This window comes from Trichogramma pretiosum, unplaced genomic scaffold (genome assembly GCF_000599845.2).
Source record: "Trichogramma pretiosum strain Unisexual culture from Peru unplaced genomic scaffold, Tpre_2.0 scaffold4, whole genome shotgun sequence".
Classification (NCBI taxonomy): Eukaryota; Metazoa; Arthropoda; class Insecta; order Hymenoptera; family Trichogrammatidae; genus Trichogramma; species Trichogramma pretiosum.
Genome location: NW_019641688.1, coordinates 1,836,174 through 1,864,136, shown reverse-complemented (window position 1 = coordinate 1,864,136; position 27,963 = coordinate 1,836,174). Strand labels below are relative to the sequence as shown.

The window sequence follows — 27,963 nt, the reverse complement described above, 5'->3', positions numbered from 1 at the left end:
GTAAATCTCGCGCCAAGCCATGATCGCCGGAATTTATAACCATCGACAGATCACAGTAGGCTCGGCTTTGTCTTTACCGACCTCCCGCTCTTTAGGCTTAGATTACACATATTTGTGTGTTTCGTATTCGCATACGCTCACGCCAACCACCTCGATACACGACGACACGACAATACAGTAAAGTCACTACATGTTGCACACGCACACACATATATGAGAGGCGTACGAGTGTAGTAGTAGTAGAGGCACGGCAAATGGCGGCCCCCCGCTTCCAGCAGTGCATTATATTCTGGAGCCAACTATATACATATATACACTATTGCATATAAGCGCCTGCAGCAGCAGCGTGGAATTACGAGACTATAGTGTGCTATATAGTGTAGTCGATGTGTGTGTGTGTGTGTGTGTGTGTGTGTGTGTGTGTGTGTACGTGTATAATAATATGATGTAGCGCGCGCCGTGTGGACTGCAGCAGGCCGCGCGCACGCCGAGAGAAATCAGTCGTCGCGAGGCAAGCAGTACAGCAGCCGTGTCCCGTGTGCCTGTATAGTGCGTCGTGATCGTGCTCCGTATTTACATACGTAACACAGAACAGCATACATAAATATATTTACACGCATTCGCTCCGAACTAATAGGCGTCGAAGAACGCACCTACACCCGCGTACGTCTATCAATCCGAGACTCCGCGATACACATCGCAGCTGTGTGTCTGTGTGTGTGTGTGTTGTGCCCGCGCGACTGCGAGGCGTATTTTATAGTACACGAGACCGAGAGAGCAGTCGCGAGTAGTAAGTCGAGCGCGTGTGTTTGTCAGTTGCGTGCAGTGTGTTGTACATAGTATACAAGTGCAATTGATCATCGTCGATAGCAGCTCGCAAGAGTTACAAAGACTGCAGCACAGAGGCCAGAGAGCAGCGTGTGCGCCGTTGTTTTGGGCTTTTTTCTTTATTATCATCGCTCGCCCTTTGTGAGAGAGCCTCTGTTACATACACATATGACTCTATATAGATAGCATTATATACTCGGTGCACTCGCATGCAGTATACGTCGAGAGCTATGTAGTAACTACAGTGGATCGCTACTATCTACACTGCAGCTGTGCTACTGCTACTACTCTACCTACTACATACTACGATGATAGTATACGCGCTATTCTGCGCTAGAAGCAGCAACAGCAGCACACGGGGTTATGTTACGTCCCGATAATAGTGGGTGGTAACACCAACCGACTGACTTGCGGGGTTACTTCTGGCAGGCAGGGCGCGTGCACCTCGCCCCGTATCTACTCTTGTGTGCATCGAGCAGCTCGCGTGTGAATATAGACTACCGCGCGTGCGGCTCCGTGCAGGCGAATAAACTTTTCCGTCACTCCTCTTTTACGGAGTTGTAGCTTTGTCGTTGTTCTTATCGTTTCGCGCGTGAGCAATTTTTGAATTGAAACAAAAGTTAAATAGTAGCGAAGAACCCTCATCAACAATGAGCCCCGCGCCAGCCCAAAGCGACGCTGATACCGGTGCTGGTGTCGATGCTGGCCCGCTCATCGCTGGCGGAGGCGTTGCTGCTATTATCAAAGATGACATTACCGCCAACATCGAGGTAAACATTGTGATGTGTGACACGAATCGTGTGGGTAATGTGTGTCTGTGTGCTTTGCCTTCAGTCAATTTTTTCATTTTAAATACCCACCACTGCTCGACAGTTTTTTTGTTTGTCACCTTCGCCACTTATCTCGGTGACTGTCCGCTTTTCGGATTTCGAACTGTTCGAATTTCGGAAAATTTAACTTAACACGCGAATTAACGCTGACAATTACGTTTAACGCTGCTACTTACACAAATCGTTTTTTAATATACATCTGCGCGCTCGCGAGTAATGACGCTTCAACGAACTCTGCACAATACGTTCGGTGCATAATATATACTGACTTGTATCAATAAGCCATTACATTATTCATTCAATTTCTAATCGACTTTGTTTGATACGAGTGAAGCTTGGCCATTTTTTGTTTAGATCCGGTGTTGTTGCACTTTGGTCTCTAGAACGTTCAATGAAAAGCAACATAATTGATAACACATGATGAAATTGAATAATACTTTATTCTGTATCATTTAAGAAATGTAAATTATTTTATAGTTACCTTGAACTATAATTGCTTATCTTAATTAAACCATTAATTTTTTTTCTGATTTTATTTTAACTTTACATAATATTTTTTTATTACTAGTTTATTTTTGAGATTAATTGTATTTATTATAAGCTATTGTTTATATATAGTAAAGATATATGTCAATAATACTAATATAATTAAAATACTTTCAGAATAACGTGGGTAGAAAACCAGGCAAAAATATACTCAAAAGAACTTTTTCACATATAACCGCCAAAAGAAGAATGAAAGGACAAAGAGATTTGCCTGTAAAAGACACAATTGTACCATCTAATGAACAGTCCAATGATTTGGATTTGAGTCGTTCAAATTCTGCTAGAAGAAAAGTAAATCGATCATTATCTATCAAAGAATTGCCTAGAATCTTAAAGTCTGCCTATCAGCGATTCACTCAAGTAGGCATACAAAATCACAAGGGAAGCAGTGATGGTATAGAATCTAGTGCTAATGACATAAGGGTACCTTTGTCGAGGCCCGCTCATATACCACCAGATATGATTCCTGGTGTCATAGGTTTAAGGAATCATGGCAATACGTGCTTCATGAATGCAGTTCTGCAGTGTTTATCGCATACCGATGTGTTAGCAGAATACTTTGTATTAGATAATTACAAAGCAGATTTAGGGAGAAAGAAAAACTCTAAAAAGTACGGTACCAAAGGTGAAATAACAGAACAATTAGCATTATTGCTCAAAGCTATTTGGAGTTGTCAGTATGATCCAGAGATGAGCACAGCTTTCAAAAGTGTAGTTGATAAGTACGGTAGTCAGTATAGAGGAAATTTGCAACACGATGCACAGGAATTCCTACTTTGGCTGCTGGATAAAGTGCATGAAGATTTAAATCTGGCAACAAATAAGAAATATAAAATTATCAAGGTAAGGATTTACTATTTACAAATTATTTTATTGCTGTTATTAATAAATGGAAAGAGGCATTGAAAAGTAATCCGTTTAGACAATTGCCTTAAACCATTTCAAATTAATTATCAATTACGAGAGATAAGAGTTACAGAGAAATTTCTCAACATTCCATTGTTGCATCGTTCAAAAAAAGTGAGGTTAGGTATCATATATATTATGTAAACATGCTACAGTTACTTAAGTCAATTGTTGGACTTTAGCATCAAGTATTTAACTACAAAGTCATTCGCAAGTTTACACAAATAATCTTATTTTACTTTAACTCAAGTACAATTGTTAACATGAAATATTCTCCTTTTCAATTTAAATTCTCGTGTAAAAATAACAAAACTCTCGTTAGTTTACTCGATCGCGCCCCATCATCAAGAATCCCATGTTTTTGATTAATAATAAAGTAGCCACTAGTGAGATTGTCATATGTCATATGTATAGGAAAAACGTCGAGACGCGAGCTACATAATATTTTTAATGCTCTCTCGGAATATTGTTTGCGAACGTGACAATAACATAACGAGGAGACGGCGGAGAAGGAGGAGGCGAACGTAATGCTTCCGTGACGGCGGAAATTAATCCAAGCACGACCCGTGGTATTATTTTGAAATTATATCGTGGCCGTAAAAACATTTTTATTGTCTTCGAGCTATATTTTGTGCACACACGCTATTTGTCAAAATATAATATCGCTCTGTTGTTGAGTAACAGGCGAATTTATGCGGTCGCATGTGCGCGAGTCGAAAAATACACATTTTTTCCAAATCATCGACGCGTTATTATCGAACGTTATTAATCCGTTCGTCCAAAACGAGCTCGAAATCTAGAATTAACGCGTCAATAGCCTTTAGAGAATGAGAGAAAATAGAATCGTTTTATTTTTAAGATTTTCTGCCGGGTGTAGGTAGGTATAGGTATAAGGTTTGCGCAATAGTGGCACACAGGCAAAAGTATATAAACAGTAGTAAGGAAAAAAAAGTATACAAGCTACAAGCGGCAGTAAGCGTGCTCTCTGCGTGATGGGTTGTTTCCGTTAGTCGTTTTTCTTTTTGTCATCGAGAGAGCCGCTCGCTGCTATGCACGATGACTCGACGCGCTCGCGCTCGAATAATGTTGACGATCTTTGCCGGTCAAGTTGTCCGTGCGTGGCTTCCTTTTCGCGCTGTGCACCTCGCACCTGTGCGCGCGCTCAATTATATCATGATATGTCGTGTGTTTGTGCTTTGAAAAATAATAAAAAGGCGTCGGGAATTTTCGTTTCGCTCTCTTAAATTCGACAATGCCAAAAGTCGAGAGTCTCGTGCCGCTCTCGCAAATCAAATCTACGTTGGGCAAGGAATTTCGGGTTTTTAGAGAGAGGCTAAAAACGATCGTCGAATAAAGAGCCCGAGGAATTCCAAATTTAATCCTATATGTATTCACGCGCTCTCGACGATCTGCATTTGAAAAAGAATGCAGATCGGAGCGGAAAGAGAGATAGACGACGGTGCGTGCGGAATGAGATTTGTGCACCGAAAATATAACGCGCGACATAGTAGCTGCACCAACGAAGCCTATCCCAAGATGATGCGTGTCGGACGCGTTGTTGCGACTGCTGCCTCTTGCGAGAGCGTCAAAAAGAAAGCTCGTGAGCGCGCGAGAGAGAAATTTTTGGCCCGACGAGATAATGCACCTCGTATAAGCTGTACTGTCTGTTGGCGTAGTACGTGCTGCTCAGCTCCTTTTGCCGAGGCACTCCGTAGCGCACGGGCCTGTCTCGTTGATATTCTCTCTTTTTTTCCTCTGCGCGAGTGAATTTATTTCGCGATGGGGAAAAATGATGTGTGTACACACATCGGCTCTCGCGCTGTTGGCGTTTCTTTTTATTTCCTTTGTACACGTCGAGTAGAGTGAATTTTTGGGTCAATTGTCAAATGTTCTTGCAGAATTAAGCGATAAAAAAATAAGATGTACGAAAATACTTTGAAAAAACAGATTGTAATTTATAATCGACTCGCGTAAAGAAAAACAAAATAAAAATGTATCAAAGTCGCCGTGTGTCGTGCGCATTATGCATGCATTTAGTTATTAGAATGATTCACGTTTTCACCTTCGCTATATTATAAACAAGATCTAGTCGTGCGACAAACGCGTATAGCACGAGCTAAGGCAACCTTTGAAATGTCGCCTCGCACCGCAGCAGCAGGCCATCTTGGCCAGTATAATGTGACGATCGGGTTTTTGTCGTAACGCGATATTATATACACATTTAAATATATACAAACGACTATGTCACCCATTAGCCTTAATTTTAGCCTCGGCCACCACCCCCTCCGCACGCCGAAAAATTCGCAAAAGTGTCATCGCTTAGGATGTTGGATATTGTACACACACACGCGCGCGCGCAAAACGAAGCCATGGAAAAGTTTGCAGACTCGCAGAAATTACCGGGTAATCTATAGGCGTGAATAATGATAATAATGAGGCAAGTTAATTAGCTCGTGCGCGCGAAAAGGTTGGGATCTTTTTGAAGTCGAGAGCTTTGATGGACTGTATGTGTGTGTGCATATGTATGTATATAGAGGCCTCGATCGCGACGACAAACGACAACGACAGACTATACACACGAAAGGATTGTTCGGGTCGATTGTTCTCTCTCTGGTTCCGTGTTGGCTCTTTGATCTCCGATCGCTGGTATATAGGAAAGGGAGTACTTGTCGTCACCCACGCGCGAGCCGCATCTCTATATACACGCCGAACTTCATCGAGCGCGTTTTGTTTTTTTCCTCCTTTTTTTCCTGTCTTTTTTTTGCCCGGGCGCGTAGGTTACGTATATTGCGCACGTAGAATAAAGAAAGCTATTGCTAGCTAGCACGTATAGTACATACTATATATGCAGCACATGCAAATGCGGCGCTTGTCGACGTCGTCTATTCGGACGCGACGAGTGAGTGTATTATTTCGGATGCGGCTTCGACTTCTCCGGTGTCGTCGTAGTCGTTCGTCGCGACGATTACGCGCCCAACGCAACAATTGACCCAAGCCCATGTAGTGGCGAGCGGCCGTATTATGCATTACACGATAGGCTGCAATACATATACTACGTGCCAAAGACACAAGGTGGGCACGATACAAACGGCCTAAGGAATAAAAGGCACACGAGTGTGCGGTGACGGCGGCGGTGCAGGGTTATACACACGCGGCGGATGAGTCATCGTTTGAAAAAGAAACGCGAACGAGTGGGTGGGAGCATCGCTTGCATTGAGCACACGTCTATAATACGTACGCACGTCTGTGTCTGTGTGTGTAGTAATACACTTACGACGGTCGTGTCCGTAGCACACTCATCCGTACGATACCATTTATAAGCTCGCAGTGAATGGATTCGCCGACGAAAAAGAACGAAATACACCAGACCGACTCTCGGCTTTTCGCTCTTCTTATATATACTCGCTGCCGCTGCATGCGGGGCCGCACTCTCGTTGAACATCGAGCAGCTCTTCTTACTGTCTGCGGCTCCTCGCGCGCATTGTTTTGTCCGTTTCTTTCTTTCCCTTCGGCCCCCCTTTTTTGTTGTCTTACTTTCTTCGTCCTTTATGTGCTCTTTTTTTTATCGACAAAATCTTTTGCTCCAGCGACATTTTTTTTTCTTCAAAAACAGAAGCTATCTCCGACTGTCTGTAAAGTTTTCCCGCAACGACCCGCTTTTCTCTCTCTGACTATATGGGCAAGAGAGAGAAAAAAAAAACACGCGATAAGAATTAATACTTGCATCAGAGCAGCAGCAACGGTCGTGAGAAATTATGTACTGCGCGCGACGTCTCGCAAGAAAGTTAAACGCCGCGCGCGCAACTTGATTACGCTCAATTTGCGCGTACGCGCTACGGCCGGCTCCAAAGGTTTCGTTGTCCTTGAGAACTTGCAGCAGCAGCAACAGCAGCAGTTTGCAAAAATGGCTTGTTTTCGGCGGATCGCGTGCACATACACTGCACTCGGGGGGATAACTCGCTCGCCTACGTACGTACGTACATTACGTTAAATTGCGTGCAGCGATCCACCACAGAAGCGCAAAAAATTTTCCAGCCAATTCTTTCCGGCGACCCATCGTGTAGCAGTGTATAGTTATAGTAATGGCTCCGAACGGATGATCGCATTATCGCAGCGGCTCGCGTCGCTGCACTCATGCGTGTCGCGCGTATTTATTTTCTGCTGCTGCAGAGACTACAATAGCTCTATATTCTCGTTACGACATTTCAATGGATCGTGCAAAAGTCACGAGTGCAGCGACTGCCTCTGCCTGTGCCACCGACTGTAGTCGTGCTGCTGCTGCTCTTGCAGCCGATATGTATAGGAATTATCTAATCGCGCGCGTCGAGAACGTTATTCCGACGTAAAAAGTGTTGCACACAGGCCAGCGAGCTCACCGCCGCGCCACCGCCTGTTCGAAGTATTGTATGAATTGCGGACAAGAGGACCCAACTCGAACGCGTAGTCCGCGTAATGCTGCTGCAGTCGGTCGCGTAATGCATGCGTCGCACAATATATAACATGTATATAATAATACTCTGCAGTGACTGACTCGAGCGCGCCCGCAAAAATAATGCCGATACGTATAATTTCCCAATGTATGCGAGAGAGAGCCGAGGTATTTTCTTATTATTATTTTTTTTCGAGCGCCTCGCGTGTGCGTGCGTCGTTGTCGTCGTCGTGTGGCTTGTAATCGATCCGTGTAAACGCGCTGCATAACCAGCAGAATCGACAAAAATAACGAGAAAGAGCAAAAAAAACAACAACATCATGGATATTTAATAAAGCGAAAGGAAAATGCACAGGAACGAGATACGCGTGCGTATATCCTTGGGCATTTTCGTGCAATCGAGCACACACACACACATTTACGATCTCTCACAGACGAGTACGAATACGAAAACGATAAACACGATAAAATTTGCTTGTATCAGCGCACGCGCGCGGCCATACAACGCGCGCGTAATCTAAGACGTGTGCACGCGTTGCTCATAGTCATTGATAAGAAATGCAGATATTACAACTGCGTGTGGCGAACGTTAAAAGCTCGACGCGCACAGACCTCATACATAATACACACGTTCGACTCTCTCTCTCTGTCGCGAACGTGAACGTGTGTGAGTGGCGTATAAAATATAAATGGAAAATAATTTTGAGTCGAGTCGCTGGACTGCTTAAATAAAAATTACCCATTCAAAAGAAGAAGAAAAAAGCAGCAGCGGCATAATTTGTTGCAGTAAACTCATATGGGCATATTATATGTTGTGGGAATCGGAACGACGACGTGAGCTCGGTGCGGCGGTTTCACCGCGGATAAATACGCGAATGAACGCATGTGCGTACATTTATGCGCATGGGTCTGCATATGCTCGCGTATAAAAGTGCGAGTATATACATCATCGTACATTATATGCATAGTGTAGCAGCGAGAGCGAAAAATGTAAATATGAATGAAAAGTTTTGCGCAAGGACGATCATCTGCGCTTGTGTATAATAATGTATACTACACACGCAAAAGCTTTGAAAAACGGGCCAGGGAAGTCGGAGGAAGGGGAAAGTCGGTACGTGACATTTTCATGGGCTAGTCGCGATCCTGAATTGCAAATTTACAATGCGCTTATGTATACGTCAGGCGCAGAGTCACGTGCTCCTTAATAATCAGCTGATAATAATCCGAGGGCCGTGATCTCGAAATTATTTTCCTGTATTTGCGCTATTGTGCGCCAGCTTGTCTGAGGCTTAATATTTTCCAAGTATATGAAAAACTATTATTCCGTAGTACAATTGGAATGAAAGATCGATCTCGCTCTTTTTAGACGTTAAATACCTTGAAACTTTTCTACGATTATGGCTTTTGTGCAAAATTTTTAAGAAATATTTAAAAACTATTTCGTACGTGGGATTCTTCGGTCTGTCATATGCAGTATAATAATCAATTAAAATTCACAGCGAGTAATTGAGAACTCTTCATCTGTCATCAATTATTATCCGAAATTACTGTCAATTATTAAATTTCTCCATTTAAACAGGAACGATTCCTCGTCGAGAAAAAAGGGGATTGTCACTCGAAACCCACGAGAAATAGAGAACGGAGGAGACCATTTAATAGAAAAGTCAACTCATTCAACTGCATCGGGAATCGATGCATGCGCGCACAGGACGCACAAGCCGCTGAACTTATGTCCGCGTACCGCCAGTCATGTACAGAGACTATATACACACGAGTGTTTTTACCTTTCTCGGGCTCTCTTTCTGCGTACTCGATGCGCGCGCGACCGATGTATACACACACACACCGGCGAAACCTCCTTGGAAGTGTTTATCACGGTGTCGGGCACACGGCCAAGAGTATATAACAACAATTCGCGGGCATATCCACGTCGCTTTAATGCACTTGTGTCGTCTTGCATTATGGTATATATCGCTTGTACGGGATATGTCGTCCTCATGCACTCCGCTGCCGCCACTGCCGCTGTTCAATCGTCTATATAGCAGTTGTACATAAGCGATTGATTCGTGCAATTGACGAGTTGTACTCTCTCTTGCTCAGGTTATTTTTTGCCGCTGCTCGCGCGGCTTGATTCAACCGCGCTGTCAACAAGAACGTGGCTTTTATTTTTTTCTTCTTCTGTTATTTTGCCTTAAATGACTCTTTTTAATCTGCATATGATTAAAGTCTCGCGATTATCTCATTCCCAAATAAGACGCATGGAATCTTACCTATTAATTACAAATAAATTGTGTATAATTCTCCCGTTAGAAAAGTCAATCCCACGCAATGCTTACCTCTCATCCAAGATTTCAATGTAGAACAGAGTAAAATAAAAATAAATGAAAAAAAAAGATCGTCAAAGTCGCAAAGGTACTGTTGTTTTTATAAGGATTGCCAATAACGGTGTTTCGGACAACTTGTAGGTGACACAGTTGTGTCTTCGTTGTCGTCGTCGTCACGTTCTGACTTTTTGATACAGCAAATAATTCGAGGATAAGAGTTTTTTTCCTTTATTTCAAGAGAACGTCCATCAATACTCTGAAAACCCGCACACATAAATTTCTAATAGGTTACAAAACCTTTATTAACTCTCACTTCGATAGAACTTTCCCTTTTGTCAAATATATGCTTGGCGAATAGCAATTCACCCGAGATTTTATGTAATTCAGAAAAAAAGCGATGAAAACTTGACGTTGAAATTAAAATTTATGCGAGCTGTTATTACCCACGGAGTTCGCTGAATAATTCATTTAATTACCCTTTTTTTTTCTCCCATTGATTAATCAAATAATAAATGAAAAGATCATTGAACCATAACTTTTGTAAAATATAAAAGTTGTACCAGTAGTAAAAACGAATGAAGGCAAAAAAATAAAGAGTAAATCCAGGCCAGTTTAACTAGTTTGATTCTTGTCAATCGCAGCAGTCTTCTCTTCTGTTGAAATACCAATGATTCGCCAAGGGATTCCTTTCTACGAGAAATTTTTTGCTAATATTCATTGATTGATCTCTCGCAAAAACTCGGATCGACGAATGATTAAACGAATTTCCTTTAGGACCGTGAATAAATATCTGCCAGTCTATTGAGGTCGAATATGGATATACTTTTTTTTAATCCACGGGAATGAGAAAACGCATAAGCATATTAATGTACGACTGAACATTTTATATAATTTGATAAATAAATGAAATTCTCCGTCCACACCTATATTTCGAATTTATATATTTTTTAATCCATTGTACGTCATTTTATGCTTCATTTACGAGTAGAAAGTACACGGAGAAGTTGTCGTGGTTCTCAAGCAGTATAGATTCCTGGTAAAGCAATTATTTAATACATATAATATGGTATTAGAGTCGATTTCAGAATTGGCTTCCTGTCGCGCACAGCTACGATACTCCATCACAATGCATAAACTACTTCCATTTCTCCGCTGCTTATGCACCACCACCATAAATGCGAACGCGAACGAACGAACGTAAACGCTAAATCCTTGAACGTCGCTCAGCGTATAGTCTACATATAAGTCAGCACGACGAGCAGTGCGTATGCATCTCATCTTACTGACCAGCAGCAACGTTATTATCATAAACGACAAGCCCATCCGCGTAATCTATATACGCACACGGCGCGTTTCAAATTCCTGCCGCAAGATTTCGCTCGTCCCATGCACATGAAAGTCTCTCTCTCTCTCTCTCTCTCTCTCTCTCTCTCTCTCTCTTACTCACTCTTTCTCTCGCTTCGTCAATGCTCGAACGCGCGTAGCGAGTGTAAAAAAAAATCACCACAAACAAAGTATGTATGCGAGGTAATTATGTAGCTATGCAAGAACGCCAAGTACGCGCGTGTGTGTAAGTGTTTCGCTGCTGCTGCTCTCGCTTTGCAGCTTCAATGCAACTCCCGATACCCAGCAGCAGCCTCGTGCGCTGCTGCTGCGTATATTTATGTGATCCATATAGATTACGAGAGCAGTAGCAGGCGGCGACGTTGCAGCAGCTCTCGCTGCACTTATTTTGCGCTCTTTCGCTCGATTTTTCATTCATGCCTGCTACTGATGCAGCTACGGAGCTGGGAGAATTCGATGAAAGCATACCGATAAGCGAATGAGAGCTTCTTTATTGTATACCGGCCTTTTCAATGCATATAGAGTTTAAATTCAGCTTTTGAGAATTTTCGCGAATATTATAATTAATTTAATTGAGAGAGCAAAAATAGCTTCTCTGCTTTTTCGTTTGGAAACTAATTTGTACTTCTCGTTCGATATCGCGCGCGCCCAAAGCGATGATTTGTATAAAGGCAATATCTTTCAACGGCCTTATTGTAGTTCTAAAAATATAGTTGGAAAGTTTATCTCTTGGCCAGGTAATTAATCAATTTTTCAATTTCAATTCACGCTCGAGAGATAAACAATTGATTTTCAATCAAACCGATTGAAATATCGTATCTTCGCTCTTTTTTAATTAAATTTCGAAAATATACCCGGAGCTTATCCGAGTATATAGAATATAGGTAGATTACTTTTGAATCTAATATTTTCATCGTCTAGACTCTGGCCGATTTTCCGTTGTTGCTGTATACGTGGAATATAATTCAAGCTCAGGAATAGACCTTTTCATAAAGTCCCTGATAAAAAGCCAAGTAAGTTTGCCGAGCTCAGCCAAGCACAAATTGCACGTCTCGGATTTCATCGTACACAAATTAATTAGGTTTTTCTTGTAAAAGTCGTAAATATGTTTTCTTTTTTAATCATTCGCCCGCGACTTGATTACTTTTTGTATCGTCGATAAAAAAAAAAAAAGAAGAAAAAACGCTTTCGAGTTAATTTAGCCAGAGTTTTCGGTGGATATCTATTACCCGAGAGAGGGTCTAACTCTGGGTTGCTGACCGGCGTGGCGCGCGCACGCCTCGAGACTCGTGCCGTACCGCCGCGTGAAAGAGTCGAGTCGACGAATCGCCGAGCTGTGCACACAGCAGCAGCAGTCTCGAATAGCAGCATAAGCCGTCGCTGCTGCTGCTGCTCCACTCGAGTGCACGAGCACCGCTTTGACATTGACCAATGCATTGTGTCGCGTTATATTACTGGTATACTCGCAGCTTCCTGCGCGGCGACGACGACGACGACGACGTCGACGTGTGTGTGCTTTATAAGCTCTCGCTCTCTCTACACTAATGCGCACTTAGACCTTCTCGCCGTCTGTTGACATTAGCCGTATACGCTGCACAGCGCGGCACCTTGGACTGGCTCCTTCCTCTTTGTAGCAACAATAATGATGATAATAATATCAATAAAGTAAATAATAATGATCGCGACGATCGGGATAAAAAGTATAATATTGGCTTTTTTGCTTAAAAGCTCCGTGAAATTGTTTTTATGAGCAAAGCGCTCTGTACATCGTACATAGCGTAAATACGATTTGAAAAGAAGCCGAGTTTGATTTGAACGATAAAAGGTCGGAAGCTTATACGTGATGTGCATACGGATGCAGCCTATAGTGTTGTACTAGTATTATAGCTCGAAAGTTGGCATCGGATATCGATCGTCGAGTTGTGCCGGCTCGTCGACGTCGTCGTTGTTTTTTTTTTTTTTGCAACGCGCCTATAATAGGCATCATGGTGTGTACCTCTCGGTGTGTATTATACGTACGTCTTCGTATGGTATAAGTCGTCGAATGCACGAAGGCACGCAGGGGGACTTTCGTAATCGCTTTATCTAGATGTATATACGTATATATACTCTTTCATCGCTGCGACACGCGCTTTTTTTTACAACAAACTCACGACGCTGCAGTACGAGTATATAGGTAAGCTCGACTCCGTGCGATGAGCCAACTATCGAAGAGGTAAACAACCTGTTGTAATGCGTATATGTTTCAGGTATATACGCGAGTTCCATCCGTCGAGTGTCATTTTTACCGTTTTCAGAATTAAGAAACATTTTTAAGCGCTTTGAAAAAAAACTATTTATAGCGTCGACGATTATAAGCGTGATTTCGTCGAATCAGCGTGTATCCTGCACGAGCTACTATTATAGGCGCTCACGCGCAGGGGTCACGGCTAATTCGCGTTCGTCGTAATGCCGTATAATCCGCGCGCGCACGCTGGCGAACATCAATTTAATTTTTACGCGCCGCTCATTATGCATTGATGATTCATACGAGCTACTAATATACGCGGGGCTTCTGTTTGGCCACTGCTTCGACTACGTATAAATACGCATACATCCGCCTTTCTCGGGATTATTTTTCGACATTTTACAAAAAACGAGCAGCCTCGTCACATCGTACATAGAAAAAAAAAGCATCCGTGATTATAATCGCTCGAGGTGCTGCTGCAGCGTTAAGGCACTATACAATTCGCGCTCAGAGCTTTCGGAGCTAGAGCCGATGGCATCACAAGCGCTACTCAGCCGCTAAATGGCTTTGATTCGCCGTTCGCTAGCTAGCACACATAATAGCATGTGCACGCGGCATGTGTCTGTGCACGTCTCGTCACATCAAGGATTACGTAACTATTATACCGCTCTCTGCTCTCTGTAGTGCTGTGCACGGCCGGATGTAAGCACGTATCGGCGGCGGCTGCGACGTTTTTTTTTGCCCCGCGATTTTTTTCTCGCTCCGTCTCGTATCTGTATCTCGTGCTCGCTCCGTGCGTATACATAATCGTGTGCATATATGTGTGCATGTGCTGCACTTGCACCTTTGACAGTGGTGTATTATATACATTGCCTGTCCTGCGTGCGAAGTAGAAGCGAGCCGCGCGGCGAACTGACCTGAGAATCCGAAGGTCAATCGATAAACTCGAGGCTGCGTCTATTGTGAATTATTTCATTTTAAAGAGCGACGCGAGGATAATGACGATAATACATAATAGCATCAAAGAATTCTTATTCAAGCGATTCGCTGGAAACACCATTGACTAAGCGAAAGATCGTAAAGCTCGTCGATCCAATTCGTTTTAGAGTCTCGTTAATGTAGATCTGAAAAACTAGGGACAGATTGTGTAAATAGACGTAAAAATTGTATAAACGCGTGTCTTCTGTCGCTCGCGAGGGAAAATAAAGCTGAGCCGCGGTCACGAGTGTCTGCTGCGGCTCGGCACGACGTAGTATAATATTATAAAAAACACATTTCCATTTACGATGTGGACCAGTTCAAGGCCGCTGGAAGATATAAACTCTCTGCACGCAATACACGACCAACTGCATGCACTGCGAGAAAGAGAACGAGGCTCGATTTTTTCTCTCTTCCATTTCTCGTGAAATGTTTTGGATTCGTTTTTATTACTTTACCGAAATCGGTATCAGTACGTATAAGGTATACTCTTTCATGCCGCTGCGTAGTGATAATCTGCCGCACCCGATCGTATATGCGTTTCGCACGAGTGCTGCGTTGATATACGCACTTAAGACGTATAAATTCGTGGCGGCACACCTTCTCGGTATTCCCAACTCGAAACGGAAGTATCGAAATAATTTACCGTAAATAAGTACGATCAAACGATTAAACCGCGATGAATTAACTTTGCAATTTAGTACTAATGAACAAATAAAATAAATGTCATTTTGTGCTTTTTTCCAGAACTCGTTCGGCCATCCGGAAATCGTAGCCGCCGAGACCCTGCAGAACTACGAACGCTGCAACTTCTCGTTCGTCCATCAGGTGTTCCAGGCGCAGTTCCGCTCGAGCCTCACCTGTCCGCGATGTCAGAAGCAATCCAACACGTTCGATCCGTTTTTATGCGTCTCGGTGCCGGTGCCCCAGAGCCAGAAGCTCATGAGCCTGTACGTCAATGTGCTGTACACGTCGCAGCAGCCGCGACAGGTCAAAATCGGCGTGAGCGTCGCCCAGACGGCCAATGTCAAGGAGCTGCGCGGCATACTGGCCAGCGACACGGGCATCGACGAGAATCACATGCTCCTCACCGAGGTCCACGACGAAGGTTTTCACCGGTAAGTGCCAGACCATCATCGCGTAGTTAGCTGTATTTAGTAATAACTGCACCGCTTACTTAACCAACCACTTGACTGTTTTCGCGGAAATATACAAATGCAATTCGCGCGGACGTTGACAAAATAATGTGACGACGATTCAATTGTTGACGACGAGAACGGCCTTGACGGAAGAGGACAGAAGACGGAAGATTACCCGAAAAGTGCAGCGTCTCTCACGACTCAACACGGACGAACAGACATTCGCTCTCGACAAATCAATAATCGACACGAAATGTTCATTATAGACCGGCGTCGTCGTTTAGATTTTTCAAGTGTCTCGCGCTGCAGCTTTTGTTGACATGCAGTAGATAAAGATTAATTTCGTGTCATATCAATTTCATTGAGCACGACTTGATTCGCTCGTTTCTCGTTCCTCGACTTTGGCGCGCGCGAATCGAATCGCGAAACGAAATTGCGTTACTCGTTGGTTTTCTAATTTTTTCGTCACAGCATCGTGATTATAGAAAGCCAACGATTCTTTTCGGGGCTTTGGTGTCGGAGCAACCAAATTACGCAAATCGCAATAACTCGCGCGTAAATATACCTATTTACACGCTCTCGATGATCCGCGCGCGAAACAACAAAAATGTGTGTAATTTTTCGGTATCCAATTACATACATTATTCGCGCTCGTTTCTAAATTATTGCCTCGATGAGCTGCTAAAACTCGACGAAAATCTCCTAGCCAAACGGCAAAAAAAAACAACAGGTGCTAAGCATTACGATATGACTTATGTCTCGCTGTTAAATTGCCAACGCCGTCGTGCGTCGTTAAAATAAAACACTATTACAACTCGCGCGTCGTTTTTGTAATAAAGTCGCGCGTTCGCTACTGCAGCAGCAGCAGCATCCTGCTCGACATACGTTGCAGTGCATGTTTTTCTTGGTTTAAATACGCCGCTGCTGCATCTCTGGCACGCACAAAACTCGTAGCGATGCGAGAGAGCGTGAGTCATGCAGACATTTTTCTATACAAGTATCGACAGCTCGCACACTCACTCACTCGCTTACTTGGCTCAAACCGATGATTCAGAATCTCAGCTTTTTTTTATTATCATAAATAAAATAATGAGCTTATATTCCGCAATTGTATTTTCACCGCATGTAATATTGTACTGATGTTCTTCGTCTACGATCGTCGTCGCACCGCACACACTGCGATATGCGTGATTTGTGAAGACTCGATATGCCCCACAGAACGTTCTCCGACTGCCAGCCGCTCTCGGTCATCACGGAAAACGACCCGCTCTACTGCGTCGAGCTGCCCCAGCTCAAGGAGCCCTCGGATCAGGCCTACGTGCTGCTCGTCTGGATCAACGTCCTCGTCAAGGGCGACCTGAGGCAGCGCTTCGGCAGCCCCTACACGATGCAGGTGTCGCGCGAGACTTCCTACGTGGATCTGCAGAAGCTCCTGCTCAAGGAGATGCACACGACCCTGGTGGACGACGTGCTCACCAGCGGCCAGGAGCCCGGCCTGTTCAACATCAGGGTGGCTGATCCGGCCTCGACCCCGGCCCAGGACGAGCACCCCTGCATCGATCCGGGCGTCGAGCATCCGCTGTACACGGAGCAAATCGAGCAGGCACTGGCGCTGTGCGCCGACGACTCGGGCCCGGCCCACGTCAAGCTCATCCTCGAGTGGGACGAGTCCACCAAAGACATGATCATACACGACGACAGCGATCAGGTCGAGGAGCACGCCAGCGTCAAGCAACTCAAAAACAGCGTCGAGTCCGGTTCGTATTTACTCTGCTCTTTTTTCCCGCTCGCTCCTGTTTATCGGCATTTCATCGTGTTTACTTATTTTTTCATCTTCTTTTTTCCGCAGGCGGTACGGTTACGCTGGAGGAATGCTTCGATCTTTACACGCGAGAGGAAACTCTGGGCGTCGAGGACGCCTGGCACTGTCCCTACTGCAATCGCAAGCAGGAAGTCGTGAAGAAGCTCGGACTGTGGTCGCTGCCCGACATCCTCGTCATACATCTCAAGCGCTTCCGGCAGCAGTCCAAGCAGCGAGCGACTTCCAAGCTGACGATGCTCGTTGATTTTCCGCTCTACGGATTCGACATGACGCCGCACTTGGCTCGCAACGGCGTGCAGTCCCAATCGATACCGCTGCCGAGCCACCACACGGTGAGCAACGGAAACGGCCTGGGCACACTGGGCTGGTCGCCCTGGAAGAAACCGAGGGCGCGCCCCAACAATCTGCACAAGTACGACGAGACCGTTTATGATCTCTACGCCATTTGCAATCATCATGGACAGGATTTGCAGGTAAATATTGAGGATCGAGTTTTTGAAAAACAAATATACAAGAGTTTGGCGGAGATTAAACGTGTATTTTTTATTCAAAGGGTGGACACTATACAGCATACTGTCGAAATCCATACGATACCCAGTGGTACTGCTTCGACGACACGCGAGTAGAGGCTGTGAACGAAACGAATCTCGTTACCAATTCGGCTTACATGCTGTTTTATCAGCGACAGAGTCTGAGCAGCAAGCCTTCGACGGCTACGTCTTCGGCGGCCTCAACCTCTTCCGCGGGCTCCGGCGTGGATCACTGGGTCTCGAAAATGCCGCCCTTCCATTACCGAAGCAACAGCAGCAACAACAAAACCGTCCCCGCGACGATCACTACTCAGCCCACCAATGAGCAGACCAACAATCTCTCGAGTAACAAGCTGAGCAAGAGTCAGGAGGCCTTGAACCAGGACAAAACTGTCGCCGAAAAGAATGCCAACAACTTCAACAGGGGCAGCAGAAATTATTCGACGTTACAGCCACCCAAGAGGAGAGATACTCTGAATATGGCTGATGAAGAGACGACAAAGACTACCGATAACGACACGATAGAAACGAACGGCAGAGTCGAATGGGTGAGCAACAGGTTTGACCAGAAAAACTTTCATTTTACAACGACTCTATTTTACTGAATCGTTTTTATTAGATACATATCAAAGTCATGTTGAACGATGATTTAATAGTTTTCAGTAAAATTGAAAAAGTAAAATTGATAGTTGAATACTATTTAATTTGGAAACTCATTGCCACTTTTTATACTTGCAGACAAACTCAGAATCGCCGAAAACATCATCGCCAAGTGCGCTAACAACTCAAATACAAATGTCAGTGGCAAAGACTACAATAGGAGACATCGACGATTCAGAGCAGGATTCAACGATATTGCATGAATCAACATTGTAATAAGTTCGATGAAAATGATGCATCGCAGCCATTTGGCTCAATTATTACTGTGCCTGCTTTCTAAACTTGGAAACTGTGCCTGCAATTGCGTTGTATATAAAACGAACATTACTCGACTAAATTCACTCAAAACGAGATCGTACGTTGACGACTATATAGCTTGGGACTTTGTTACTGATACATTTAAGATCTTTCTAGCCCCCTTGTCAACAAACTAACGTACCAACAAAAAATATCATTTATTGTATTGTATACAAGATTTTTGCCAACGCGAGTTTTTTGTCAAAGAAAAAACACAATAAATGTAGATATTTGGATTATCACTTGATCATAGTTATGTGTTTTGTCGATATTAGAATCATCAAAAACTGTGGTTCGATATTATTATATTTGTAATCTATGTAAAAAAGAGAACTGAAAAGTGCAACATGTTGATTTTGAATAAATTGACAATATAGTCGTTGTTTTAAGCTTGACCGATAGTTGTCTACTGTATAAAAAATATTTAAAGAAATGCAATCGATGATTTCTTTATAAATTAAAATCTTATTATTATAGCACGAAAATTATTCTTGTGAACTGTACGCTTGGTTTTGAAATGAAAATTATTGTCTACTATGTGATAACTCTGAAGCAGGCTTTATTATCTCTTAACTACAAAGTGAACTTCTGACCAGATCAAGTTCAAGGAAATTTTTATTCGCGAAAAGTCCATGAAGTTATGAAAAATGTGATATGGAATTACGAATAAAAAGTTTGTAAGATTTAAAAGTAATACTGAAGATAACTTTGAAAGTTCTCAAGTCCTGATTTTTATTTTGAATTATATAAATAAAAGTTAAGTAGAGAATGAATGAGATAAAACAATAGAATTTATATCTGAGGTATTATTATTAATTATAAGCATAAATATTTATAAGATATGTAACAGAGTTGCAATTTATTATTTTTAAGATTTATTGAAATAATCTTATGAAAAAACCTAAGTACAGTTTCTAAATTAGTTTAAGTAAATTATATAGCTTGATAATGAAGATTTTATATATAAATAATTCTGTGTGCGTGAGTGTCCAGCAATGATAAAGAACCAATAAACTATTTTAAATCACTCAAAATGTAATTGAGTTATGTTCGATATTATTGTCATCTTCGTTATTTCACATCAATTAAAATTATTTAAATTGTAGTAAAGTCGAAGGAAAATTTTGAGACAATAATGATTATTGTTCATTTTGATTTTCGTAAATTCAAGAAAATTACTTTCATTTGTAGTGAGAAAAATTCCTGCAAAGTGGTACGAGATTTTGAGGATTAACCAATGTTTGATTGCTCGTCAAATTGTTCTATTTATATCATACCTACTAGTGGCCTTAAATCTTCAGTAGACAATGATTGTAAATTCAATCAGTCCTTAAGATTAAAATTATACTTCATTTCGTTTATTGTAAAATTATGACTTTCATTTCAACTCCAAACCACTGTAAATAATGAGATATATAAACGTCAAATCTGAACTAGACCTTTGAATAATTTATAAATTAAGAAACTTTGATGAAATTTTTCACACTTTTCAACGGTTAATCGGTAAATAAACCTTATTGTATTCTGTGATATTTATCACGTAACATAATAACTCATACCAAAACACTCACTGCTTTTTGTAATTCACATCATTCCAGTGCTCCATTGGAGAAGAAAGTTTTTATGAATGAATGTGTAAAGTAAAAATTGTTTTAATAAACTGAAGTGAATTGTGTTAAAATTATTTATACAAAATAGAAGTGTTGAATAGTTGCGATGTTGTTATTCGAGGCAACGAAAAATTCATAACTGCACATTAAAATCCGAAACTAATGTAATCCCGAACACAAAAAAAACTCGAACGAACGCGATTTACTATAATAAGTGATGTATAATATTGTAAGAGAAAATACAATGAGACGTTTCTTTGTAAGAATATATTACAAAGCAGATTAAAAAATTGTTAAACAATCAAAAAACGAAAAAAATATAACTGCTTTACACGATTTGTATTCGAGTCTACCGACTGAAGAATGAGAAAATTGAATTTTCGATTAATTATCATTACATAGTTACTATCTATCATTATTCTTGCTAATGTTGAGTTTACATTGAAATAAATAAATTTTGTCATGTATCTCTGATTTGTATTTATCTAATGAAGCAATCTTTTACATTTTCATCGAGCGACTCGTTGGAGCAAACATTCGTCCTATTTTCAGTGATCTACTTGAAAAATCCGTTGAATCAATCACGTTCCAAATGTAGTTGAGCAAGGTGATAACTCCAATTCGATAATGATTCGTTTCGCGACAGACTGAAAGAAGAAGTAGGCAATTTTGTCGCACTCGCAGCATGAATTGTAATAAAAAAAAACAATCTCATTCGTGCACGATATACTGCAGGAAATGAAAAGAAATACATCGATAAACATCAAGAGTGAATGAAGTAAATGACTATCGTAATATTATGAAAGCCCTGAAAGTTTGTTTTTTGAAAATTGATTGATTCTATATCAAATATGCTGTAAGTATGCCACAATAGATAAGGATATAATACAGTATAAATGTTTTGAATCGTAATATATTTTATTCAATCAATAGGAGATCGAAGCAAAGATTATCGAATTCTCAGATAAGGAAGATAAAAGCTTTTAAGTTTGACGTTGACATCCAAATTCCGAACATCAAGTTTGTCTACATTCGATTTGGTTTCAATTTTTTGAACGTTCGATAGGTCGTCGCGCGCGGGTTGGTGAACCCGCAGGCCGCAGTCGCTTGCGAATTCGATTACTCGAATGTGGCGGGCATTCGAAGACCGCAAAAATAGTCGAAAGCGCAAAATGGCAGTTGCTCGGTGTGGCGCGCGGTGAAAGGCAAGTTGTATGGCGCGGGGCCCGCACGAGCGCTGCTGCCCTCGTCGCTCGCGGAGCTTCATAGCATTTAACACATAGCAGTAGTAGCAGCTGGCGATATATCTCGATTCTCTCTCACTCCGATCTCGAGGCCTCGAATCGTTGCCTGCGCCGCTCGTGTTTTGCGGCCTGCCGTGCCGATGATCGCGAGCGCAAAGAGCCCCCCCCCTCTTCCTTTAACGCAGAGTTCGCGCAGTGCAGAAGGAGCGAGAGAGAGAAAGAGAGAACGCGAGAGGCAGCAGCTCAGTCGAGCTCGGCTCTTCGTCGAGCGCTGAAACATCCATTGCGTTTAAGCCGTAAGTCATATTACATTCGCATACACGCCGGACGCGCCGCGCGGAGTGTCGACCAGACGACCGAACGACCACACACACACTCGCATACCCATTTATATATAACAATACAAACACGAAAAGTCAATTTCGGAGTTTCAGTTTTTTAGGGTTACTTCGAGCGTTGGCCTATGCTTCAACAACAAGCTTTGCTCGTTTACTACATGTACACACAGAAACGGTGTACCGAGAGCGAGTGAGAGAGACTCTGGGCAAAAGTCGACTTTCATGGTCGAATGTGCGCTCCGAAAGATACGCACGCAGGAGCCGACTACTATATCAGCATCGATTGATCGATTCTGCGAGCGTGTTGTGTGTAGTTGTCATACCGTGAGGCAATAGTGCGCGGATAGTATTGGTAGTAGTAGTACAATAAAAGCCGTGTGCTGCGTGCCGCGACTACTACGACGATTGTGCGCGCGCGTGTGTGTGTGCGCGCTATACCTGTACGTTTATATTAAAGAGACACTCTGGTGCCGAGTACATTGTATATAAATATATATACGTACACAGCACATTATAAGACAGGAGAGCAAGTGTTCAGTGCAGCACACCGCGAATTTCCACGTATGTGTGTGAGTGTGTTCGGAGTCCGAAGCAGCCGCAGCAGACGTTTACACGCGATGCGCTCCTACAAAAATATCTCGTATCGTCGTTATTTCATGTATCGCTTACACCGAGAGCAGCTCTGATATTATTATAGGCTGAGAAAATCTCTGCTGGCCGACTGCGCGACCGTACATACGCGTATGTAGCTTTCATACATACACGGTACCCAACATACTACATGTACGCGTACAACGACGCAGCATCGTCGCGGCTTTCATTATTATCAGCGGCATAAGAACGCGCGGACCCGGAAAAAAGGAGCGCAGCAACGTAGCAGTCCTCGTCGAATCTCAAGAAGGCGTGTATTATTTTACATAAACGAGTGAAAAGGCTGCATTCAGTGCGAGAGAGATTTGGTGCGCGTTCGTGAAATAAGTGAAATTTTTCGTTCCCTCGCCGTGGGTAGTTCTTCTTCTTCTGTTGTTGTTTTGTTTTTCTGGTTCTTGTTATTGTGTGTTGGTGCTATTTAATCATAATAATCGTGCTCGAAGCTCAGCTTCGGAGTTGTTGCGGCCGTGTCTATACGTGTCATCTTTGTCGAGAGTGACAGCATAGCTGCGGATGTAGCACGAAGTAAATATCAGCAACAGCAGTAGAACAAGAAAGAGATTATAGTAGAGAAGAGGAGAGGAGAGAAAGAACGATAGCAACAGCAACAACAACAATAAGAGCAACGAGGGCCCAGAGGGCGAGCAGAGCAGAGTCGATTCAAGACTCGCAATTATAGGCGCGAGGCTCCAACAGCCCCAAAGGTGAGTAATCGGTGCATTCCTTCGATGATGTCTTTCTTTGTGCACGCTCGTTGGCGATTATCAGTTTCAGGGAGAGGGTAATCGCGAGGCTTTGCCTTTCGTATCCTTTTTTACTCGAATAGTAGAGACCCCTTAGTCAGAGTCCTGCCTGTGGTTGGGCCCAAGTTTACCGAATGTGCTGCAGCCCGCATCACGGTTACTGGTTGCAGCGACGACAACGACAACAACAGCCCCGCAGCAGCAGCAGTAGCAGCGTGCGAGAGGGGTGTAGTTGGATGCAATGGGCGTGTGTGCCGTGGCCTCGCGCGTACATAGTGCCAAAAAGCAGGGTCGCGGGCGCGCGCGGGGTGGGTTTGTTGGTGGCTGTCGCGTGAGGCTAAAACTTGCAACGAAAATAGTGTCGTGCATGGTAGATACAACAGCAACTCGGACATTGTCGAGTTCAATGAGAGATACTGTCTTTATGAGTCAGAGTATAGATCTATTATCATGTATTTATAGGGGGTCGCTCTAGCTTCACGGTACCGAGGCGAGGGCGGTATAAGGTCTCTCTCTCTCTCTCTCTCTCTTTGCTGCTGTGCGACGTGCGTGCCATACTTATATATATATATATATATAGAAAAGCGGGATGTATGTAATATACCGGGCGGGCGGCAACCTATAGGCATCGCTGTGGCACGAGCAAGCACAAGCAGGCAGGCACCGGCAGCCGCCAGAGCGCCGGGGGATGAACGAACGCCGATCGATAGCGCGCGTCTCTGCTGCTGCTCTCCCTGCGCTCTGCTGCCTCCTCTCGCCCATGCCCGTGCCTACTTGCTTGTACACCTACACACACACGTGCACAAACGCACGTACACCATAAGGGTTGAGAGAATCGCGACGCTGGTGTGGTGCGCTTGCGCTTGCGCCGCGCGACAGCTTATACATACAGAGTTGTCAGTCACCCACTATACACTACCTATATATATATACTGTTATTATATATATAGAGCTACTCGCGGGGGGCAATCTCACCATTTCGAGTCACAACACGAGCTACGGCTGCAAGAGAAACGACGACGAGTCCTCGCTAGCGTTGATCCGTGTGCTGGTGCTGGTGCTGTGTGGCTGTGGTGTGCGTCACAGCCTATAGCGCGGATTACCATGATTTAAAATATTCATTTGCGGTGCCGCTGCTGCTCCGCATAGCTCTGCGCTAGTACAGTATAGAAGTAGCTAAAGAGCTCGATTACTCATTCATCGGAGACGCGGAGAGGCAGAGGAAAAAGTAATACTAACGCGTCTTAGAAAAACAAAACACTCGCGTGCGTTGACAGACGCACGCGGAAGTAGTCGGAGCAGTTGAGAAAACCCGAGCTTATAATATTATGATGAAAATTGACGAGCTATATGTAAAACGGAGAACGACGACTGATGCACGTCGTATTTATACGATTGACTTTATCGCTCGTTGCTGCCTGACATCCTCCGCACACACAAACGCGAGTCACAACAAACTCGATATACTCCGGCTCAATTGCCTTCCTTCTTCTTTTTCTCCCCCTTTTCTTTTTTATTTATTTTTCTCGTTTTATCAGCGAGAGAGAGAGAGACTCTGACGAAGCACAACAGTGCTATATTACACACGCGAGATGCAATAATCATCTCCGAACGACGCAGCACGCAAATCGACTCCGGATGTCGTGCCATATACCACCATGTGTGCGTGCGTTCGCTCTCGAGGAGAGCGACATTTTTATGGAATTACGCGAGAGCTTACATAGGTATACAGTTATTTCGACTCTGGCGGGGGCAGTTGGCCAAATATTTAATACATTCGGAGCCGGCATACAAAAACCCTAATTGGAATATTATTGCCGTATATAATAGCCACATTAAATACGTTTCTTTTCTGTGTTCCGTATACATGACTTGCTCTCGTGCTTCCTCATGGACGATGAAGACTCACTCACTCTCTCTCTTTCTTTCTCGCTCTCACTAACTTGCCACGCAGACGAACAAGAATGTCTCTCTCTCTCTCTTTTCTCCTTTTCCGCGTTCGGCGTTGTGTGACGCCTGGTGGTACATAATATAAGTAAATGCACGAGTAGAGGCTCGAAACGCCGAGATGAGCCGCTAGTAAGACGGAACCGGTCCGTCAGCCGCGCGTCATGTGCGTGTAAATCTCATAAGTATGCTTCGAACCGCCCGTGATTTTACTCAAGCGGACGTAGATTTTGGAGTCAATAATATATACACAATGCTGTACTCGTCGATCGAGCTCTCGAGCAAGCGGGCCACTTTTTTTTTATACATATGCATATCTCGTTGCTCGAAACTTCCATATCTCCGCTGTGCGATTTTATCGCGATTCTCTGGCCTCGCACGTTTACTTATCATTCGACGACTCTCACTGTCTTGATTGGGCAGCTATTATATCGTCGTAGCAGTTTACCCGTTGCCAAGATAAACCGGCCCCGCGTGTACAATGTTATTATTATATACACACGAAGCTGTATATATCGAGATCGGCTGTCTCTCGATCGCCCGATAACGTATATAGCAACATTTCCGTATAAATATTCGCACGTGTGTGCGACACCTACGTCGTTCTCTCTTTGCGACATACATTTATTCGTCGCAACGTTTACGCTGCATAACCCGTACAACATAATACACAATATGTCCCCAACATGTATACAATAATATATGCAACTCTCGAGTCTAACGCCTCCTGTCCATGGGTATTATGCAGCCAATTCGCTCTCGTTTGACTATACCCAATAATATGCGCTAATGATTTGACTGTGTGCACGCATGAACGCTCACGACGCGTCGCTTTCGCTTCAAAAGCTTCTCTCTCTCTGCTAATTTCATCCCCTGCACACGAGAAGATGCTTGCCCAACGACGACGACGACGATGAAACACGGGCAGAGCTATTTACACGGCTTCGCCCCCTCGATAGATGTACACACACACACGCTGTGTGCCTCTCGTTACACTTCTTGTAATCGCCTTACCTATGTATACGCGCCGCGTACAAAAATATCGCTGCTTCTACTGCTGCTGCTGTTTCTGTTTAGGATTACTTGGGAGCTGTAACATGCCGCCGTCGTCGTCGTTGACGCTAAATACGTCGATAATATATAATTTTGTGTCTTAAAAATTCAAAGCTCGAAGCTTTATATGCAAAGCCGGCGGATATCTTTATTAATACTTTTTTTTTGTCAAATTTTTCGCCTCGACGCAGGTCTTCGGCGAATTTTTTTCTTCTTTCTGTACAGTTTCGATTAACCTTGTGTCGTGCCAGACGTCGGTCGTCGTCCAACGGACCGTGTCATACACGCACGAGCTCATGCTATTCGATTCTCTGCAGCTTCGTAGTAAACGTATACACAAGGGAATGTTTCTTTTCAAAGTCATCGTCATGTTTTATATATATATACGACCAACGATTATCTGATATGATTTTCTATTTTTCCGTCGCTGCTTCTCGAGAGTCTTGACGCATATATTATATCTCGAACGAAAAAAGAGAGAAAAAAGAAGAACGAGACGGTCGCATTCATGCGTGCATCGACTCTCTACTCAGCTGCGTTGCGATAGCAGATGGCAGATTTTTCTTTCTTTCTCTCTTTTTCACTCTTTCTGTTTCTTTTACTTTTTATGTTAAACATTTCACTCGAGCGTCCAGTCGCGCGATTGATAAGGTTATTATGCCCGTTCTAAAAGTGCCAACTTGTACACTCTCGAGTGACTCGTCACGAAAGAAGCGAGCGGGAGAGAGAGAGAGTGAGACAGAGCCAGCTCGCCTTCTCTCTCTCAATTCTTTTGTCTCTTATCATTATAATTGAACGTAATCTTCTCTTTATATTGCATTGCTGAATTTTGAATTTCAGAGTCAGCGCGAATTAAGGAGCTAAGAGCGAGAGCGAGAGAAAGAAGCGCGACTAATCGCGAGATTGTCTTTGGCCTGAACTTTAATATATAACGCGCTTGCACTGCAGGCCTCTCTCGACGACGAGCGACGTTAATGGAATAAAAACAACATTTTTTCCCCTTAACGTCACCAACAGGCTCGCGTCGACGCTTTCTTGTTTGTTGCCAAGTATCATTTTCATCCGGCAATTTCACGTAGCACATTATAGTTTATAATACGCGAGCGCGCGCAAACGAGTGCATTCAACGAAACGTTATATGCGACGTTTGTGTCTGCGTGGACACTTTTTTTGTGTGGACTGTCGCGCGATTTATAGTTTATATAAAATGATGTTTATCAGCAGTAACTAATAATGTGAAATTTCAAAATCGTTCGCTTTCCTGCCATATTTGGTTACAATTAACCCTCCAAACTAAATATGACAGTGGATCGCGATTGTAGCGTTTAAATGAAGAAAAATTATCGATGAAGAAGAATTCGTCGAACTTCGACGAAGGAAACTTCAGGTTTATGCCACGTGCTTCTATTCATACATGCACACGCGCGAATTTGAATACACTTTTCAATAACGTCGAACTTTCCATTGCATTCGAGGAATTTTTCCACTAAATTTCTTGACCCAAATTCGGCCTAACA

At 43.3% G+C, this 27,963-nt stretch overlaps 2 protein-coding genes across 5 annotated transcripts in view; both read left to right on the top strand.

The window, feature by feature from the left end:
* Positions 1-442: 442 nt before the first annotated feature.
* LOC106656332 (ubiquitin carboxyl-terminal hydrolase 31-like) lies at positions 443-20,229 on the top strand. Of its 3 annotated transcripts, none has more exons than XM_023461591.1 (7): positions 443-1,598; positions 2,322-3,047; positions 15,160-15,530; positions 16,752-17,308; positions 17,401-17,846; positions 17,927-18,462; positions 18,642-18,774. In XM_023461591.1, the coding sequence occupies exons 1-7, from the start codon at positions 1,479-1,481 to the stop codon at positions 18,682-18,684; spliced, it is 2,799 nt and encodes a 932-aa protein (XP_023317359.1). In that variant the 5' UTR covers positions 443-1,478; the 3' UTR covers positions 18,685-18,774. The 3 variants fall into 3 exon arrangements, with proteins under 3 accessions (XP_023317359.1, XP_014232744.1, XP_014232743.1); XM_014377258.2 differs by having other exon boundaries at positions 444-1,598; positions 16,770-17,308; positions 17,927-18,451; positions 18,642-20,229; XM_014377257.2 differs by having other exon boundaries at positions 444-1,598; positions 17,927-18,451; positions 18,642-20,229.
* Positions 20,230-21,953: 1,724 nt separating this feature from the next.
* LOC106656300 (protein tweety) overlaps positions 21,954-27,963 on the top strand; it is a 42,919-nt gene continuing 36,909 nt past the window's right edge. Inside the window, exon 1 of one of the 2 annotated variants that reach the window (XM_014377189.2) lies at positions 21,954-23,407. The gene's annotated coding sequence lies outside the window, so the exon portion shown is untranslated. The remainder of the gene's footprint in view (positions 23,408-27,963) is intronic. The other variant, XM_014377188.2, reaches the window with a different exon arrangement.

What these genes read in the sequence shown, in the direction of transcription:
- LOC106656332 (XM_014377257.2), top strand. Translation starts at nt 1,479, where the DNA reads ATGAGCCCCGCGCCAGCCCAAAGCGACGCTGATACCGGTGCTGGTGTC. An exon ending in AGAAATATAAAATTATCAAG is followed by an intron (nt 3,048 to 15,159) that starts GTAAGGATTTAC and finishes GCTTTTTTCCAG; the next exon opens with AACTCGTTCGGCCATCCGGA. An exon ending in CGAACGGCAGAGTCGAATGG is followed by an intron (nt 18,452 to 18,641) that starts GTGAGCAACAGG and finishes TTATACTTGCAG; the next exon opens with ACAAACTCAGAATCGCCGAA.